General features: G+C 43.1%; 1 protein-coding gene across 1 annotated transcript in view; it reads left to right on the top strand.

Annotated features, from left to right (window-relative positions):
* The window catches only part of PLPP3 (phospholipid phosphatase 3), a 65,007-nt gene that overhangs the window by 21,500 nt on the left and 24,434 nt on the right, over nt 1-19,073 (top strand). The window contains exon 2 of the mRNA XM_065409626.1: nt 11,861-12,018. Within this exon, the coding sequence (XP_065265698.1) occupies nt 11,861-12,018 (158 nt within the window). The remainder of the gene's footprint in view (nt 1-11,860; nt 12,019-19,073) is intronic.

The raw sequence follows: 19,073 nt of genomic DNA, 5'->3' as shown, positions 1-19,073 counted from the left end.
TCCTGGGAGTACAAGTGAATAGCAGGCTAGCTGCTGCCTGCACCCTTAGAATTAGGAACAAACTTAGACCTGATTTAAACTGTAATCGATGAAAATGTGTGCATAAACCAGCACATTACCTGCCTGCTTGCAAAATGCAACTGGGCAAAGCATCAGCCCTTCAAATGCATTGCTATTGTCGTTACAGTGTCGACCTCAGCTGTGTTATGGTAGGAGCTAGTTTGATAAGGGTGGGAAATTGTGCCAAAGTGTAAGCTAAGATGACATAGTAAAGGTCTAATGCTGCCCCTTGCTTACATGGAAGCCAGGGCCTGTATTTTTGAAAGGAGCTAGTATATTTTTAAGTGCCCAACTTGATACGCCTACGAGGGGCCTGATTTTCAGAATGTAGTTGCTCAGCAATTTCTAAAAAAACAAACCCATTTAAGGTACCTGCAATTTGGGCACCCAAAAATGGAAGTGCTCAAAATCCCTGGTCGCTTTTGAAAATCTCAACCCAAAGAATGTTGGGAATATAAATAATGTGCAGGCAAATTAGTTGCCTAGGAACCTTTCCACAGAGGGGCAGGAACGTCAGGGTGGGGAATTCATCCTCCTCTGTTAATGGCTTGTGAGGGATTTTTCAGTCCTGTAGACAGTGGCTTTCCCTTTCACTGTAGGTTTTCCAGCTACTTCAGACCAGAGTAATTGAAACCATGAAAGGTCTATCAGTTCACCGTGATGTGGTTGTGTAAGAACCTGTGTGCCCACATAACAAATCCAGGAGACTTAGCACTTCTGTATTCCCAGTGAAAACAGGAGATTGAGGAGACTGAAACAGGATTTTCAAAGGTTTAAATTTCATTCCTAGTTAAAATGGCTCTAAGGGGGCATCTGATTTAGTTCTACTCTCCCTGTTATCCATTTCACAGTGGTCCATATCCTCAAGGCACTATGGTTGCTATGGGGATCTGGTTTGCAGCATCCAGGAAAGCTCCTCGCCTGAAGGAGAACATGACTTGGTATGAGAAGAGAATGGGCAAAGATTGGGGGCAGGGCATTCAGAACAGGGTCCATAATCTGTGTGGGCAACTTGGTTCATCAGTCCTTACTCAGGAAAGCTCCTATGGACCTCAAAAAGGACTGAGTAACGACCTCAGTGCTGGCCTTTTGATAAGAAAGTGTTTATTTAGGCCTGGACTACACACACAATAACTGTGTGTGTGTGTGTGTGTACTGCTTTAACTACAACAGCAAAGTTAAACTGGTACATCTTCAGTGTGTAGACAAAGCTTGTTAGGGTCTGATCAAAAGTTCATTAAGGTCAAACTCCTGTAGCTGTCAATGGGCTTTTGACTGGTCCCTTAAACACCTGCCCTTTTCTCTTTGTTGTGTGCTGCATATTGCTTCTTGGACAGGTCTGTGGAAAATGTACCAACCCTTGATTATCTAGGGGGGAAAAGTTTCACTTCCACTTAATCATGAGAGTTGCATAATACCATTTATTCCTGGGGAACTTCCAAAAAAAGTGTATTATCTAAGGCAAATACAGCAAGAGGAAATAAATTATAAATAAAAAGTGATTAGTGAACTTTTAAGTAGAAGGTCAAAAGGATTTTTTTGGACTACAGACTTTTTAAGCTTTCAGTACTTGTATTCAGTTACAGAGTTATATCCCTCCATTATTTGTGCAGGTGGCCGCTGCTTCAAATCTGAAGAAGGCTTCTGCCTTTACAATAGGTACATTGACAGAGCTGCGTCAGAAAGCTCCTCGCTGCAATCTTCAGTGCTACGAGCCCGGGGTTTGTCGTATCCTGAGCAGGCTGGAAAGGGAAAGTTGCTCCAAAAACATGTGTAATTACAGCTGAAATGCTTGGACAGGAATCTCAGGGGGAGAGCAAACAAAGCTTGGGAGTAAAACAGATGAAACTGAAAATTTAATTTTAAAAAAGGCCACACATGGACAAGATGAACTGGCTTCACTTTCATTTCCAAAAGCTTCTGCATTCACCCTTTCATTTTTTTTCAATGTATATGAAGTTTTGTGAATGTCAAAATGTGGACTCATGAAATTGCAGGGATGTTATAATGAATGTTGTATGAAAAGTAGCCAGGGGTTATAGCTTACGCTGTTTGAGGGCAGTGTGTTAAGATATTGAGGCCACTGAGTGTTATTTGCATATATATTAAGGGCAAGCTCCATCAGTCCCTATTCACAGGAATAATCCCATTAAATTTCAGCATATGTAACAACTGATGGAATAGACCTAATCCTGCCACCTCTCCTTGCACCCAACTCACATTGACCTCAATAGCAGGATCTGGTCCCATAATTACAATAAAAAGTCTCTGAGTACTTGGGTTTGTTCATGATTCCTATTTGTGTCAATGGGAGTAGTGTGTCTCAAGGAGAGAATAGATTCCATTTACTCTTAAACCAGTTTAAAGAAGAGCTCCCAGGTTTCCTTGAAAGAATATAATTTGGGCTTTGTGGAATTCCTTCTTTCCCACTCCCACCGCCTCTGACCCCCAAATTATGAACTTAATCATGGGATTCGAATCCAGAGGTCTTATGTGGTCTCAGGCCCTTCCATTGGAATGACAAGTCGTAGTAGAGCAATTTATACACAAACATGAAGAAGTCATGATGAAGCAAAACTCATTCCAAAATTCCATTGACCAATATAGTAAGCTACATTTACTACATTTATAACTGAAAACATAATAATCTCCTCAGTATATTTTTCACATGGTGTATTTGCCATGAGTATTGGAGACATTGCAAACCCATTCTAAAACCATTTCCTATTCTAGCTGGGACATCCAAGGTCAGCCATATCATATCTGCCTATTTCTTCCAAACTTTCAGATTTATAGAGGTGTCTTGTAAGATCTTGACACTTTGGGTTTTTACTGCATAACACATTTTATTTCTTGCTTTAGACCATCTGAAATGATGTCTTTGTTCCCATTCTTGTTGGGCTGCAGATGGCTCTGGTTTAGCATTTATAATAACTTTTGTATTCACCCTGTCCAACACTGGCTGTCCTGCCCGTCTGGCCTTTGTTTTAGCACATGAACACAGAATTTTATATACACCTGGGTAGTGTGTCTTGGACAAGGACTTTTAATTCTTATTAGTGCATTTTTATCCATTTCAAAAATAAATGTGTACTTTAATATATACGCCTTTTTAAATATAGAACTGTAAGTAGAACTCCCAGGAGGAACAGCTGAGTTTACTGCTTGATATTTTCTTCTTGTGTCATTTTCTTTCTTTCTTTGTATGTGTTGTTTACCTCAGTAAATAGATAACAGACACTTTTAGAGGCCCAGTCTTGCTCCCACTAAAATCAAGGGCAAAACTCCCATTCATATAATTTGGAACAGGATCTGGCACCGTAAGATCCCAATAGTAGAGTGAAGCTTTTTCTGCTTAGACTTTGAATCAGAAAGAGTTTGATGATGATCTGTCCAACCTGTCAGTGTCTGAGGATGATTTGCTATTTGTTTTAAATGTGTTTGCTGCCAAGATCTTTTCTATATAACCAGCCCAGAAAGCCCACACAGATAATCACTGTCAGGATCTGACCTTTTAACAGTGTTATACTCACAGATGTACCTCAAAATCCTGAAATTGTTCATTGCTGCTTTCCTGATAAATGCATTTGACCAGTAGGTGGAGACATAGTTTACCTTGGGCCAGCAGTTCCCAAATTATTGGTTCATGTATCACAAAAAATTGTGAAGTGAATGGATGGAACATCAAGCTCAAGTACCATTAGTAAATTCCTGCCTTAGGCCTCAGCACTCCAATGGGATTCTCTACACCAGTGGTTTTTTACCTGTTTTCATGTGCGGGCCCCTAAAATATTTCAAATGGAGGTACAGACCCCTTTGGAAAGCTTAGACATAGTCCGTGGACCCCCAGGGGTCCGTGGTTCATAGGTTGAAAATCACTGCTCTACCCCAAATCACAGTCTCATTCACTTCAGAAGGAATACACATGTGCATAAGGGTCATTAGTAGCACATCTCATTGGGGCCATAAACATTACAGGGATGTACATGCAGGAATTAAATATTCTTTCCTTCCAGGTTATGTGAAGCACACTGCAAGTATCATGTGGGAAAACAGAGAGAGATTAACGATGCTCAGAAAACATGAATAACGAGCTCATCACAAATAATTAGACAGCAAGATTCATGTCTTGATCACAGTGTGCTCTGCTTTCCCATTAGCACACCTCTAGGCTCTGTAGCAGATGATGGACTTGGCAGTCTGTCCATGCTTAAGTTAAATTATGTCTCTGCCTGTTGGCTTAAACACAATTAATAGTAATGAAATGCCACCCCTTTTGTAAGCAGGAGGGACACCAGACCAGACTAACACAGACAGAAACAAAGGTTAGTGAGTTGTGTAGCAAAACCTGTTGTGAGTAGAAAATAAACTAAAGCCTGTATATTTTGGTTAAAATCAACATATCGTATCATATGACTTTTTCCATAGAGTTAAACAATCAAATTGAATAGCGAGTGATGACTTTCTATAGGATTTGTAGGATTCTAAAGCAGGTTTATGACCCACATTAAACTGAGTGGGTTTTTAGAGTCATTTTTATCCCTATTCATTTCTGTAGGACTTTCCCATAAGAGAAGTGGAACTGCTAATTGATTTGAATGGGGAGTTGTATTTAAAATGTGGATGGTAAAATTTCGCCACTTGTTAAAGAAATCAGATCAATTTCCATGTAGACAAGGGCAGAGAGAGGTCTACTAGACTGCTGGAAACCAAAGGAATAATTAGGCTGAGATTTCCATAGGAGTCTAAAGGAGTTAGGCACCCAGATTCATTGGGAGTTGGGCTTCTAACTGCCTTAGACTGCTTTTGAAATTATAGCCTTAGGGCCCAATCCAACACCCACTGAAGTCAACGGGATCCTTTCTATTGACTTCAGTAGGCATTGGCTCAGGCCCCTAAAATATTTTTTACAGTTGATAAAAATCCCGCTGGTTTCATTGCAGCTGAAGCCCCTTGGGAAGGCTGGCATGGTAGGATTCCCTGTGCTTGACATGGGGGAGGCACCTTAATGCTCAACTCTTCTTATAAATATTTGTTTTCTAAATGAGCCATACTCAGACTATTTCACATTAGCAGCAGCAGCCAGGGCTAGTGCTTTCCTTGTCCGAAATGGCAATTCTTCTTTAAGAGCTGGGGAAAGTCTCAATAGGGGCCCACCTTAGTCTAATCTGGATTTTATCCAGCCTTCAAAATCTGAAGAAATATTGTAAACCAAATAAGTTTTATACATTCCCAAGCCCAGCCATTAATTACTCTAAAAGGAACCCCTGTCACTTACATGTAACCCAAATATTTATACTCTGTGTCCTGAGTGAGGAATCAGATACACCACACCGCCCCACTATATTATTCAAAGATCTTTTTCAACTATTAGGCTAGCACCCGAATGCAGTGAAACTTTAAAAACCTCCATGGGGTCTGAGCATCATAGACTCTAAAGCAAATACAGGGCAGAATACTTGTAGCAAAGGCTCAAGTAGCAATTCCTGACATTTAGCTGAGATGCCTATGATGGGAAATATAATTCTTGATGACTTGTGATGTCTAGGGAGAGCAAAGAGTAAAGATTCTTCCAAGGATTTAAAAAAAAAAAACCCTTCCAAAAAAAAAAAAAAAAGACTGCGTTTAATTTAGTGCAAAGGTGAAGCTTTGGCTGGGAAGATCAGAGCTTCATGGCTGGGTCACCCCAGTAACACCTCCCACATGACTTTATCAATGGGTGGCCAATGAAAGCTTATCCTGTTTTTTTTTTTTTTTTTTTAAATCTGCACAAGTGGTAGCTTTTCAAAGACTCCAAGTTTCAAAGCATTGAACCCAACACAGAATCCTTTCTTCAGCCTTTGATTTTATGCATGTTGGAAGCTGGTCAGTGAGTGCAAGTTTTTGTTTTGTTTTTCTATAGATTGTTAGCATTCCCAGGAGGTATTGAAAATGAATTGATTGTTGGGAAAAGGCATTAATAAACAGGGGAAGAGATGTCTCTCCTCGATGCTAGATTTCAAAACCTGATTGGCCTCCAGGATAATGTGCTTTATTAAATATAAAGGCAAATACATTTAAATCCTTTACTGAAATATCTTAGTGTAGGACACCAGCAGCGAGGGGTTAGAAAGTCGCTTTGACTTCCTCCCAACAAAAGCAACATAATTTTTCACTGCACAGCACCACGGAGTCCTGCAGTGCCTAACTGAATTCATTAATATCCACACCTGCTTCATGCTGCATTTAGCAGAGGCTCGATCCAGCTTCAAATGAAGTCAACGGCTAAACTCCCATTGGTTTTAATGGTCCGGGATCAGGCCTCAAGAGATTTCTATTATGTTCCTGGTTTGGAGCAGAGCCCTGTTGGGGAGCAGAGCATATCTAGTTCAGGGTGTGTGGTTGGAATTTCATTGTTATGTTATTACACCAGAAACTCTTTATATGACCACAGGGTAGAAAGATGGTCCTGCACTTAAGAGACAGGACTTGGAATCCAAAAAAACTGGATTCATTTCCCAGCTCTGCCAAGACTCCCTGTGTGACCTTGGGCAAATTCCTTAATTGCTCTGTGCCTCAGTTTCCCTATAGGTAAAATGGGGATAATAGCACTTCCCTATCTCACAGGGGTCTGGTGAGGGTAAATCTGTATGTGAATGCCTCAGGGCCAGTCTATACTACAGTGCTACATCTGCACAGCGTCGCTGTAGCGCGTCTAGTGAAGATGCACTGTGCCGATGGGAGGCTGCTCTCCCGTCGGTATAACTACTCCATCTCAGCGAGAAGCGTAAGCTATGTCGATGGGAGAGCTTCTCCTGCCGATATAGTGCCGGTGTGGACAGTGCAAAGCTTGCATCACTTGGGGGTTGGGGAGAGGCTTTTTCATACTCTTGAGCGACATAAGTCAGATCGACTTAACCGGTAGTGTAGACCTGCCCTTGGGTAGTAGTGAAATGGTACTTTCTTGAAGCATTACAGTAAAGTCTGCCTGCCATTATCTAGGTGTCCAGAAGGGAACTGTCAGTACTAAAGTGGATGTGATCCCTTTGCGCTGCAGCGGTATTAGAGGACAGGTTTATTCATGCCACCCTTTCCTGTGGAACTGAAAGCATAGATCAGCAGACCTTTCCCATGGAACTGAAAGCATAGGTCTCACCCCCCCTTACCCCACCTGCCCCCCTCCCTCGCGGCCGGGGTAAGGGGGCCGATGCTGGAGCTGCAGCTGGGGGGGGGGGGTGTCGGGCTGGGAGCGGTGCTGCGGCCAGGGGCCGAGGCTGGAGGTGGGGCCGGGAGCTGGGCTGCGATTGGGGCTGGCAGCTGGGCCGGTGGCCAAGTGCAGCTCTGCTCCTGGCTTTGCCCCCAGCCTCAGCCCCGGCCTGGGAACAAAGCCGCGGCCAGCGTGAGAGACTGGGGGCTGGTGCGGGGCCGGGAGCTGAGCTGAGCCACGCCAAAGCTGGGGACAGTGCCAGGCGCAGGGTCGGGAGTCAGTTATGTGGCTGGGAGCGGGACTGGAGTGGGGAGGGGCTGGATGGTGCTCCCTCCCAGCCACTGTGGTGGCTGGCATGTCCCTGTCCTGCCCTGGTCATGCTATACCCCCCCGTTTGTTCTTCCATGCCCCTCTGAGGTAGGAGGGGGCACCCCACACTTTGGAGATCGCTGGCATAGATGAACATGAGCCATGGACAGAAGCACCAGGATAAATAGCTACCAGAGATCATTTTAGGATGGTACAATCTATTGCCTATTACATGGATCAACCAATCGCCTTGGTATGGACTTACCACCTCTCCCCTGCTTTCTAAGGACTGCCTCTTTGACTGTCATTACTTTCTAAACACTCTGAGGGCTTCTGCCATTGTCTTCTAGTGATGTTAAGGGATCATGGAGGATGGTAGCTTTTAAAAGGTGGGTGCCTTAAAATGTTGTCCAAATCTTGAATTTGGACACACAAATCAGTTCATAAGGGCACAGTGTGTACCTTTATGGGAAAGTGTCAATATGAGCATCCAAAATGAAAAATGTGGATGTCTTATTAAGATGCCACAGTGGAAAATTGGACTTGTCTTTTTATTCTCCTTATGGCACTAGTACAGGAAAAGTGATGGGGCCAAACTTTGCTCTCTTGCTGTAACTTCATTAATTTAACTCCATTGTTTGTCACCCTCCATGATACTTGCCTTCTCTTTCTGATAGACAATTGCCACCTCTCTAATCTGGAAGTCTTTAACTCTCTGATGAATATTCCAGTGTAAATGAAAGCAGAATCAGGAACATCTCTGTAAGGAACCCTGAAGGGACCTTTCCTTTTGTTCCTTTATTGTGTTCTTTTTCATCCATAGCATCTTCTGTAAAATCCATTCTCCAAATAGCTTCTGGTACTAGTACAGGCTTCCCTATGTTGCAGTCTCAGTGCTAACCATTGCCAGAAAGCATGTGAAGTGCCTGAAAGTGAGAGTGGTGACAGTCACTTAGACAATCTGTGCTCAGAGAGATAATCTTTTAAAAAAAGGGCCATCTTTAGCAGGGTATCTGGCAGCACATTCTTTATTACAAGAGTGGTGCCTTCTGTCACTTGGATAATAACCTTTGAAAGAACAGCCTCTAGCCCACAGTCTAGGGTATATTATATCTTCTAAGCAATATCCGTTGAGCTAGTGAGGGTATGTTTATGCTTCTCTTGTAAAAAAGAAAAAAAAGGAAAAAGAAAAGAAGGGAATCTGAGGTTACTGTTTTGCTGGAAAAATGTCAAGACTCTATTGGCAATATCCCACTAAACCACAAGTTTATAGGAGAGAAAACAAAACCATTGGATTTTTCTAAACTATGTCTCTGTGCATTTTAGGAAAATAGACACAATGTATGCCACTTATGCTCTTATTATAGCTGTGGCAATCAAACATATGATTGAACACACAGAAATACTACAACCTCATGCTGTTCAATGAATGAAGGGAAAACAAATCTTTATTATTCCTGGGTTCATATAGTACACAGGAACAGTATTGTCTTTCTTTCTTTCTTTCTTTCTTTCTTTCTTTCTTTCTTTCTTTCTTTCTTTCTTTCTTTCTTTCTTTCTTTCTTTCAGATGTGTTTCATTGTCTGTGGGAACATGTGTTTTACAGACCTGTCATGTGAAAGCTATTAAAAAGAGGAACTGGAGAAATAACAATAAGCCATGTAACTGTGGTATGTCTACTCCCCAAGTTCAACGGTTATGCTGCTGTTTCAAGTGGTGGTGAAACTGGATCGCACCAAACAGCGTTAGCTTTTCTGGTGCAATTTTTCATCAGGCTACTCCGGATCTTTAAAGAAGGCTATTAATATCATATTGCCGGCTTAAGAGATACCTTTCAGAGCCAAACTGGCTAGGTTTCAAAACTCTTAGAGAGTGGAATGAAGATGAGCTGGATCCACATGAGATGTCCAATTTTATTTGCAAAGCCTGAGATGAGCTGACAAGAGGAATAGTTCTGAGACATTTATTCACTATTTCATTAGTGTGTTGGAAAACAGACAGCCCATTGCAGGCAGCCTGGATCTCTGTGTGTTTAATATTACCAGCTCCTTATATTCTTATAGAAAATCACATACACAATAACCCGGAACACTGTGCCAAATTATGGTCTCGGCTATATTTGAGAAACTGAGAACAGAATTCAGCTGCGTGTGTGTGTGCGCGTGTGTGTGTGTGTGTGAATGAGAGACCTTTTTCAGAGTACACTTATACGTTTCACATTGTGAATCGTTTATTTAAGGCAATCAGCAAAAAGTAATAACTATGGATTAGAAAAATCTGTTAAAACAGAATGAAAGAACTCCAAAACGGATTACAAAATGTAAGCACTTTAACTTGTTTACACACAAATTGAAACCATTTTTAAAATGAGCCTTTGATTTTACCTTTCTGGACAAAATCCTTCACTAATTACAGAGTAGCTGTTTATGACAGCAGTAAAACTTTGCTCGAGGCAAATCAAGTGAAAACCAGGAAGCAACATTTCTTAATTTAAGAGGAAAAAATCTGATAATTTTAAAGTTGGAGGAGTGTAAACAAGAACTCAGACATTTAACCAAGTTAGTGGTCAATAAATATTCCATGACACTTTTTGCAACAGTAGGGTGAGCAGTCCTGGTGTTTTAGCCAAATGCCAACTTGGATAATTACATTTTGCTTACCTAAATGCTATCCCCTGTAGTTTCAGTCAAACATTGTTTTTTGTTGCTGTTTGCGTCATGTCCGAAACTGTTAAGTAGTGTTGCTGCATTGTTCAATGGTTTTTTGTTTCACCTCAATGGGGCTATTATTTCAGAGACGAAAGAAGATTTTCCTATATGTTTAGTTGTAAATCACTTTGAAAAGGTTACAAAGAGCTTTTGGCTCAATTGTACTGATCCTGCTGTTATTGAAGTCAACAGCAAAACACTTGGTGAAACTGAGGCACATAAATGTGTTAAGTGGCCTGCCCATACTCATCCAAGATCAGCAACAGAACTATGAAAGATTTCCAATCCTCTGCTCTAACTTCTAGACCAGGGATTGGCAATGTTTGGCACGGGACCCGCCAGGGTAAGCCCCCTGGAGGGCCGGGCCAGTTTGTTTACCTGCCGCGTCCGCAGGTTCGGCCGATCGCGGCTCCCACTGGCCGCGGTTTGCCGCTCCAGGCCAATGGGCGCTGCGGGAAGCTGTGGCCAGCACATCCCTCGGCCCGCGCCGCTTCCCGCAGCCCCCATTGGCCTGGAGTGGCGAACCGCGGCCAATGGGAGCCGCGATCAGCCGAACCTGCGGACGCGGCAAGTAAACAAACCGGCCCGCCCTGCCAGGGGGCTTACCCTGGCGGGCCGCGGGCCAAACATTACTGATCCCTGTTCTAGACAATGCTACATTCCTCTGAAATAGCATTATTATTGTTATTATTAATAATAATTCTAAGTTTTATTAGCTTGTATCAGAACCAGTTTCTATTGGTCTGTGACCATATATTATACATCTGGTTTGAAGTTCCAGCTACAGTGTGGCAATTAAGGTCTTTAAAACAGTGTTTTAAAAAGGTATTTCTCATGGTTGCAGCCAGTAGGATCTGATGTGGTTTCACCAGCTATTGTGGATGGTTGGATAGATGCTGTGTTTGACTAGCATTCAAAAAGTGTTCAAAGAAAGATTGCGCTAATGATGTTTATATCCTTTGTCCACATTGGCCAGGCAAACTGTGTTGGAACCCCTTTAAGACACAGAGGTATATTAACCATGGAAATGCAGTTTCGTTTTGCTTTTAAAAACTGTATCGAAGCCAGTGTAGATGGGGCTTGGCCTGGTCAATATGGCAGGAAAAGCATGACCTGATATTTGCTAATTAGAGTTTGTTTATTCAGTAACTCCTCCTACAGCCCTGCCCAGCTCAGCTTCCATCATGTCATGTCAGAGAGACATTTTGGTGCTCTGGTCACAGCGCCAGGCGCTCTGTGGGGAATAGTGTCATATTCTTTTCCATGACTTCTTGCAGTGTTGCTGCTGGCATTCATTCCTGTAAGTTAATATTTGTAGTGCGCAAGGCTTCACTGGGACCATGCAGCATGTACATCCGATAACCATAGCAGAATAGGTACTTTTTCCCCAGGAGAAACTTAATAAAACAGTTCCCAACACTGTGCACTTTGGAAACGGATTAGGAAAAAAAAGAAAAGTATCATGAGAGTTGTGGTGCATTGTGTTTTATGGAGTTCTTGGGGAGGACTCTTTGTTGCTTTTTGTTTGTATTTGTCCACGTTACTGATTTTTTTTCTTTTGTGTTGTTCTCTGTTGTTTGTCTTTTCTCTCCCCCAGCTGGTCTGCCCTTTCTGATCATTGAAACCAGCACAATCCAGCCGTACCAAAGGGGGTTTTACTGCAACGACGAGAGTATCAAGTACCCTTTGAAAACGGGCGAGACGATTAACGACGCTGTGCTGTGTGCTGCAGGGATTCTCATTGCCATCCTTGCTGTAAGTAGAATCGGTCACACTCTTCTGCCCCTCTCTGACAGGACTGTATGTTTGTGTCGTCTCCTAAGCAGGTAATGCTGACAGGGCCCTATTGACGCTCCCACACAGCGTGCCAATCAACACAAAGAGACTGTTATAAATTAATTACTGAGCAGAGATTTTCTAAGGATTGGGAGTTAGGACCATGCTTTGAACAAGTTAAAAAAAATCTACTGCAACAGCAACAAGGACAAGATGGTGTTGGTAATAGGATATGAAGCCTTTCACCTCTGGGTCAGTTGTTCAAAATCAGTCCAGGTTAGTGACTGAAACTCATTAGCATCCAAAGACAGTCTGGTGTCCCTGGTGAAATTAACCCGTTAATAATTTGGTGAGTAGCTGGGGGTTGATTTGCTTCGTTTGTGGCAGAAGATCTCCCCATTTCAAATACCACTATACTAATGAGCACAGACCTGTATGCAGACAGAAGCAGAGAAACTAAAAGGCCTAAGTTCTGCTCCAGCACTTATTGAAACCATGTTGACTCTTAGGGTACGTCTTCACTACCTGCCGGATCGGCGGGTAGTAATCGATCTATCGGGGATCAATTTATCGCGTCTCGTCTAGACGTGATAAATTGATCCCCAAACGTGCTCCCCGTCGACTCCGGAACTCCACCAGAGCGAGAGGCGGAAGCGGAGTTGACAGGGGAGCCGCGGCCATCGATCCCGCGCCATGAGGACCCGAGGTAAATCGATCTAAGATACGTTGACTTCAGCTACGCTATTCTCGTAGCTGAAGTTGCGTATCTTAGATCGATCCCCCTCCCCCCCCCCCAGTGTAGACCAGCCCTTTAATGGAAATGGATGGGGACTGATGAGAAGCCCTTTCCATATCAGATTATCAGCATAGGGAAGCATCATCCTATTGATGTGCCTTTACTGTGTATAGGAGGCATAAATTTCCAGTGCTGTTAATCATCTTCCACAACACACACAACAATCTGCAGCCATATGCAAATGAAAACTTACAGCAGGAAGAGTAAGATTACTTCTGAAGCAAGTAAACAAGTCAAACCGTTTGGGCAAGTCTTGCAAACTTTACAATATAATCTAGAGTTCACGTTTCAGGAAGCATGCTCCTTACAAGCTAAAGGATTTAGTGCCAATAAGGATTTGGCATGTTGTGTCCACATTTGAGTGATTGCTGTGGTATTTACATATTCCACATTTCATGCAGTTTTTAAAAAGAGGTTGTGCCTTTGCAGCCAACTGCTGCATGGAAAAGTTTTGGAGGCAGTATTAGGCTTTAATAAATAATAAGCTAGACATCTATTAAAGGGCAGTTCTGCTGCTGTGATCTTACTTGTGTCGCCTTTCTGATTACTTTTGATTTTTCCCCCCCTATCCAATTTCCCACTACTGTGTGGAGGGATTATGTTGTGCGTGAACATATTTGCTTTAAGTTTCAGCAAATGGGCCAAATCCAGCCCTGGAAGAGTCAGCGGAGTTGAGGCTTCTTACACTAGTACATTTGTCAGCTATTTACTAAAAACACTTTGGGCTAAACATGTAACAGGAAGCCTCATTACACTCAAGTCACAATGCTCTACAAAAATTTGACCGGTGTCTGTAATGCCATCATGAAAAGCTGAAATGAAGTGCAGTTTGTTATTTAAAAACAAAATAACACCTTTAGAGGTGGCAGATCTTTGCCCCTGTTCCAGTCCCTTGGCTCCACTCCTGCAGTGCAAAAGAATATCTGGGGATTCCTTTGATGTGGGGGCATTCATTGGTGACACTTACTCAGCTCTGCACCACCTGCTCCACCCCATCCCATCCTGATGGCGAGGGGCGTGGACAGAATTTGCACTCTGACATTCCCCAGCTGCAGAATGGCCGCAGGCAGGTGTTAGTGGCCAGGATAAGTTAAAGCAGCCTGCAGTCTGCTCTAACGTATGATGGGTGCCAGGCCCAAGTTCCCCACGACTGGGAGAGTGCAAAGGTGGTTTTGAACCACCTTCCTCCCTGTCCCCACAGGTCTAGCACCAAGCATAGCTCGTTCACATGCAAGGTTCTGGCCCTTAATTTTTGTTTTAAACATTTTATCAAGATACCATTTCCTTTCCCCCCCACCCCCAGCATTTCTGTATGAGAAGTACTGAAGTTTCCCTTTATCCCGCTTCGAGCATAATGTAGGTTTTTCCTTAAGGATCACTTTCAGAACAGTCCTTTGCTTAGTTCTGTCAGCTAAAGCAACTGTACTGTGAGTAGGTAGGTTAAGGCAGGGATTCTCAACCTTTTTCTTTCTGAGCCACTCCCCCCCCCGACACACACACATGCTATAAAAACTCCACAGCCCACCAGTGCCACAACAACTGGTTTTCTGCATATAAAAGCCAGGGCAGGTGTTGTAGCAAGCAGGGCAATTGCCTGGGTCCCCACACCACAGGGGGCTCCCGCATAGGTACATTGCTCAGGCTTTAGCTTCAGCCCCAGGTGGTGGGGCTCAGGGCCCTGGGCTTAAGCCTCATGCAGTTGGGCTTTGGCTTTCTATCCTGGGCCCCAGCAAGTCTAATGCCAGCCCTGCTTGGCGGCCCCCCAGGAGGCCTCGGACCCCTGGTTGAGAACCACTGGGTTAAGGGACAGAAATGACTTTAAGCTCCTATTTCCCCCAGCTTTCATTCTTTGTCCTACAAGCACTGTAATGTCCAATATCTTTAGCACGCCTAAGCTTTATACTGTTCGTTCTTACTGACACTGGTGGTTCAGATAGTAAATTGTGCACATGAGTTTTCCTTTCCTTTTACTCCATCAGAAGCTACAGCTGTAAATTAATCAGAATCATGATATTGGTCTGGTTGATTAGAAGGTTCATGCACTCTGGGTAGAATTCACTTCACCCGAATAAAGCCAGAGCTGTTGGTCATTGCATGGATGAAGTGCATGTGGGGGTGGGTGGGTGGGGTGGCTTTGTTGGGCGCAGGAGGTTGTTGGGGGCTGTGGGGAAGAACTGGCAGGGAGAGAGTTGTTTATGTGAAACCCACTTCCCAATGGGAGCAACACGAGGCAACTGATGCACGGGCCCTCAGTAGCTGCTATGCAAGCCTGTGGGATACAGTAGCAGTCACAGCCTCTTTATGCCCCTTTCAGAAGAAGGTGGATCCTGTGAACCCTCCCTCTGATTTGGCCCAGTCACTGCCTTACCCACTAGCCTTTGCAGGGCCATAGGGAGAGAGCTTAGCTTGCCTAGTGTACCAGCTCAAGGCTTAAGCTGTACAGAGGGGGTCCTGTGCTGAACGTGCGCACTGGGATGAATTTTGTCCTATTAATTTTTCCCTCAAGGAAATATTTCAGTATTACTGTCTGAGCCTTTCAGCAGTGATTAAAACTACATTATAGTCTGTGCAAAGATAGGAAGCAATCCCCAGTGGAACTCTCTCTCCCGTCAATGGGAGTCACGTATGTATAGGTTGAGGGTAGTATATGACTCATTGTGTTGTGTCTACCAAACAGATGGCTGATTTCTTTTCAAAGTCATCCTTTGGCTTGGTTTTTTCCATTTCCAAGATAATTATCTGTTAGTTTCCCCCCTCCCCCAAGCAGAATTGAAATGAAGCCAGGTTTCAGCTTTCATTGATCGCAGCATCGTTTGCCAGCCAGTTTATTCATAGAGCCATGGGCAAACAGTCCCAATAATTCTCTGTCTCTCATTCCAAAAGTGAAAGTGGAAAAAAAAATCTATAAACAAGGAGAAATTTTTACCCTGCAGGTAAAATTCCATACCCCCAAGTATGGAAAAGCCATAAAATAAAATGAAAAAAACATCTCATTTTCACATTACTGCCTGACATACCGTCATGTCGGCTCCATGCAGAATCTGCTTCTGATCAGTAGTGAGCCAGTGGCAAATACAAGAGTTGGAACTGAAATTGGAAACATAATCAACTGAGTATTTAATCCATCAAGTTTCTAACATGAAATGGCAGGTCAATTAAAAAGAAAAAAAGTTTCCCCGAAAGAAATGGATGTTTTCTATGTAGGTTTCACTTCACTCACAACAAAAGTAAATTGGTAAGGAAAATACAAAAGCTCAGTTATTTGTTGCTGAGTGATACAAATGGCTAACAAGTGATTTAAGAAACAGATTTCTTGCTATGGCAGAATATATGGAAAATTCAAGTCATGCTAACCTCTTTTTCAGATGTAACCCAGATACCAGAATTTTTGTAACATAATATGAAGTCCTTCCAAATCCACAAAGCACCAATATCTCTCCTTTCATTTGAAATGTTTGCTTTTCAAAGACATGACTGCAGATAGGGGCAATTTAGGACAATAAATAAAACAAAAAAAAATTCACGTTTCCAACTCCCAGCTTTAAATACTCGCACCGGCAGAATCTTTAGGCCAGAGCGAAAGGTCCGGGTTGTGTTTTATGTGTCTTGAAGAATGCCAGAGCTCTTGCTAAGTAAACTTTAGAGGTGAAGACTTCTGCTTCTCTCAGGACATAGTAGAATATGCATTTGTGTTCAGTGCCTACATATTTACTGACTTGGAGACAAAGACTGCCCTTGGCATTACACATGCATGAGACCCTTGAGATACTAATTGCCCCTAAGATTTTTGCTCTCAGACCTCTACTAAATGCTCATAGACTTTAAGGTCAGAAGGGACCATTATGATCATCTAGTCCAGGGGTTCTCAAACTGTATTGGGGTCGCAACCCCATTTTAATGGAGTCGCCAAGGCTGGTGTTGGCCCTGGGTCTCGCAAGTCTGAAGCCCAAGCCCCACTGCCCAGGACTGAAGCCCAAGCCCTACCACCCAGGGCTACGGTTACATGCTCCCACCCAGGGCAGAAGCCCTTGGCCTTCAGCTTTGCCCCACTTCTCCCCCCCCCCCCCCCCGTTGTTGTGTAGTAATTTTTGTTGTCAGAAGGGGGGTCACGGTGCAATGAAGTTTGAGAACCGCTGATCTAGTCTGACCTCCTGCACATGGCAGGCCACTGAACCTCATCCACCCACTCCTGTAATAGACCCCCCTAACCTCTGTGCTTTTACTTGTGGAAAATATTTGACCCTCATGGAGATTGAAGGCCTCTTTTTATCCATAGACGAGGCTTGGCATGAGCTGTGATAATACAAGATTCTCCACACTGACCAGCTAGTAAGCATTAAAAGCCAGTTGTGGAGGGACTCCCTGTATCAGGGAGAGAATGATTCATGTCCATTCAGTTCTTGGCCTTGCTGTTCTGAATGCTAACAAGGGAGGGGCAATTGCTCACTAGGACTGAAATTCAATCTGTGCGGAGGACAGCACAAGGCTTATGCATCATTGATGTCCTCAAAGAGGGCTGTCCTGTGGTGCACAAGCTTTGTGGTGGTTTTCTGCACAGGGATGAATTGCACCCTCTGATCTTGAGTGAGGCCACAAACCTATTTCACATAGGCCACTGAACAGGTGGTAACAACTGGCAATCACTTCCAGCTAGGCTTGGATTTGAAGCCATGCCCTAGAGGTAAAAGGTTCTTTATTCCATTTTCTGAGCCCCCTTATGGCTAATACTGTTGTTTGTACCCAACTCCATGTACTGTCAGATCTTGACAGCTTGAGGAAAAAACCAGCAAGCTTTCTAGATCAGCTAATTTATAAGAATACAAATGTGGATAGTCAGATACTTTATATTGCAATGGTAAGTGCTCCCATTTGGCAAGACACAGAAAAACAATACCTTGGAGGACAAAACTGATTAGAAAGACCCTGAAAGTGTAATTACTGGGGCAACTGGATAATTGATGATAATTGCATATAAAACTTACACTTGATCAGAAAGATTGTAGAAGATACTAGAGAGAAAAGTTTGATATTTGTTTCTTACTAGTGACTATGTTAAATATTTCCAGCAATTCACACTGGGAAATTCTCTATATACCACATGCAAATTATTTGCTGGAGACACAAGTCAGAAAAGGAGATTAATACCTTTAAGACTTGTTTGTTCAGGATGAAATTTCAGTTTGTGCACATCTGTGCTGAATTAGTTTTCTAAGTCCCTCTTTATCAGGGAGAGCGCTGCCAAAAAACAACTTCGCCCTATTTTAGCTTTTCATTAACGTTCAGCCATGATTTTAACTAAAATAAGGAGGGGTCATGACTACCCAGCAGTGTGTTAGCGGGAGACTGAAGTCTCCAATTTACAATCTGTTACATCTGTGCAATTACCAAGACCACCAGCAGTGAGAAAAAATATTAATCCCTAGACTTTGTTGGTCCCTGTTTAAAATGGTCACATGTCTAAGCTTTAAGGGGATCCATTTGTGAACTCTGAGAATAATGGTACATCCTGTGGTGTCAAGTATCCTCCTTAATTCAATTTATTTTCCCTCTGCAGTTCTAAGCCTTATAAGATGCAGGCACCTCTTCCCTACATGACTATATGCACCCAGCTATCAAAGAAAGTTGCAGTATGCAGTTGGGGTGAGGTATTCTTCTGCGGTGCAGTTGCAGACTGGACACCTTCACTTTGAGAGTGGCAAAATCCACCGGCATTTCTTTGAGTATGTTGACACTATGAATGGCACAGCTGCAGCTATGCCACTGAAGAGCCATAGTATAGACACTTCCTAAATTGATGGAAGAGCTTTTTCTGTCAGTGTAGGTAACCCAGCTCCCTAAGCGGCGGTAGCTACCCGGTGGTTAGGTTGGCTTAACTACAGCTAGGTCAATCTAAATTTTACGTGTAGACCAGGGCTTTGTGTGTAGTGGAAATAGATTCCTGAGTGCCCACAAAACCCACAGGAGATTCCTAAACCACTCATTTGCAGATAAATGAGCAAACACAGAGAAAATTGAAACAGCGGCAGGGAGAAGAACTGCCTCCAAATGACAATTAGAAAGCATGAATGTCCTTTCCATGACACAAATGAACTGTGTTCTGCCACAGGAGAAATGTTCAGGCATTCTTTTTTGGTCCTCATGCAAATATACTTCCTGGCTCACAGCCTGCATTTGAAGATAGTCCAAAATCTAGATAAACCATCATCTGCAGAACATTTGGATTCTCAAGGGATTACAA

This window comes from Emys orbicularis, chromosome 8 (assembly GCF_028017835.1).
Source record: "Emys orbicularis isolate rEmyOrb1 chromosome 8, rEmyOrb1.hap1, whole genome shotgun sequence".
Taxonomy (NCBI): Eukaryota; Metazoa; Chordata; order Testudines; family Emydidae; genus Emys; species Emys orbicularis.
Note: the sequence above shows the minus strand (reverse complement) of the source record. Positions and strands in the feature narration are given on the sequence as shown.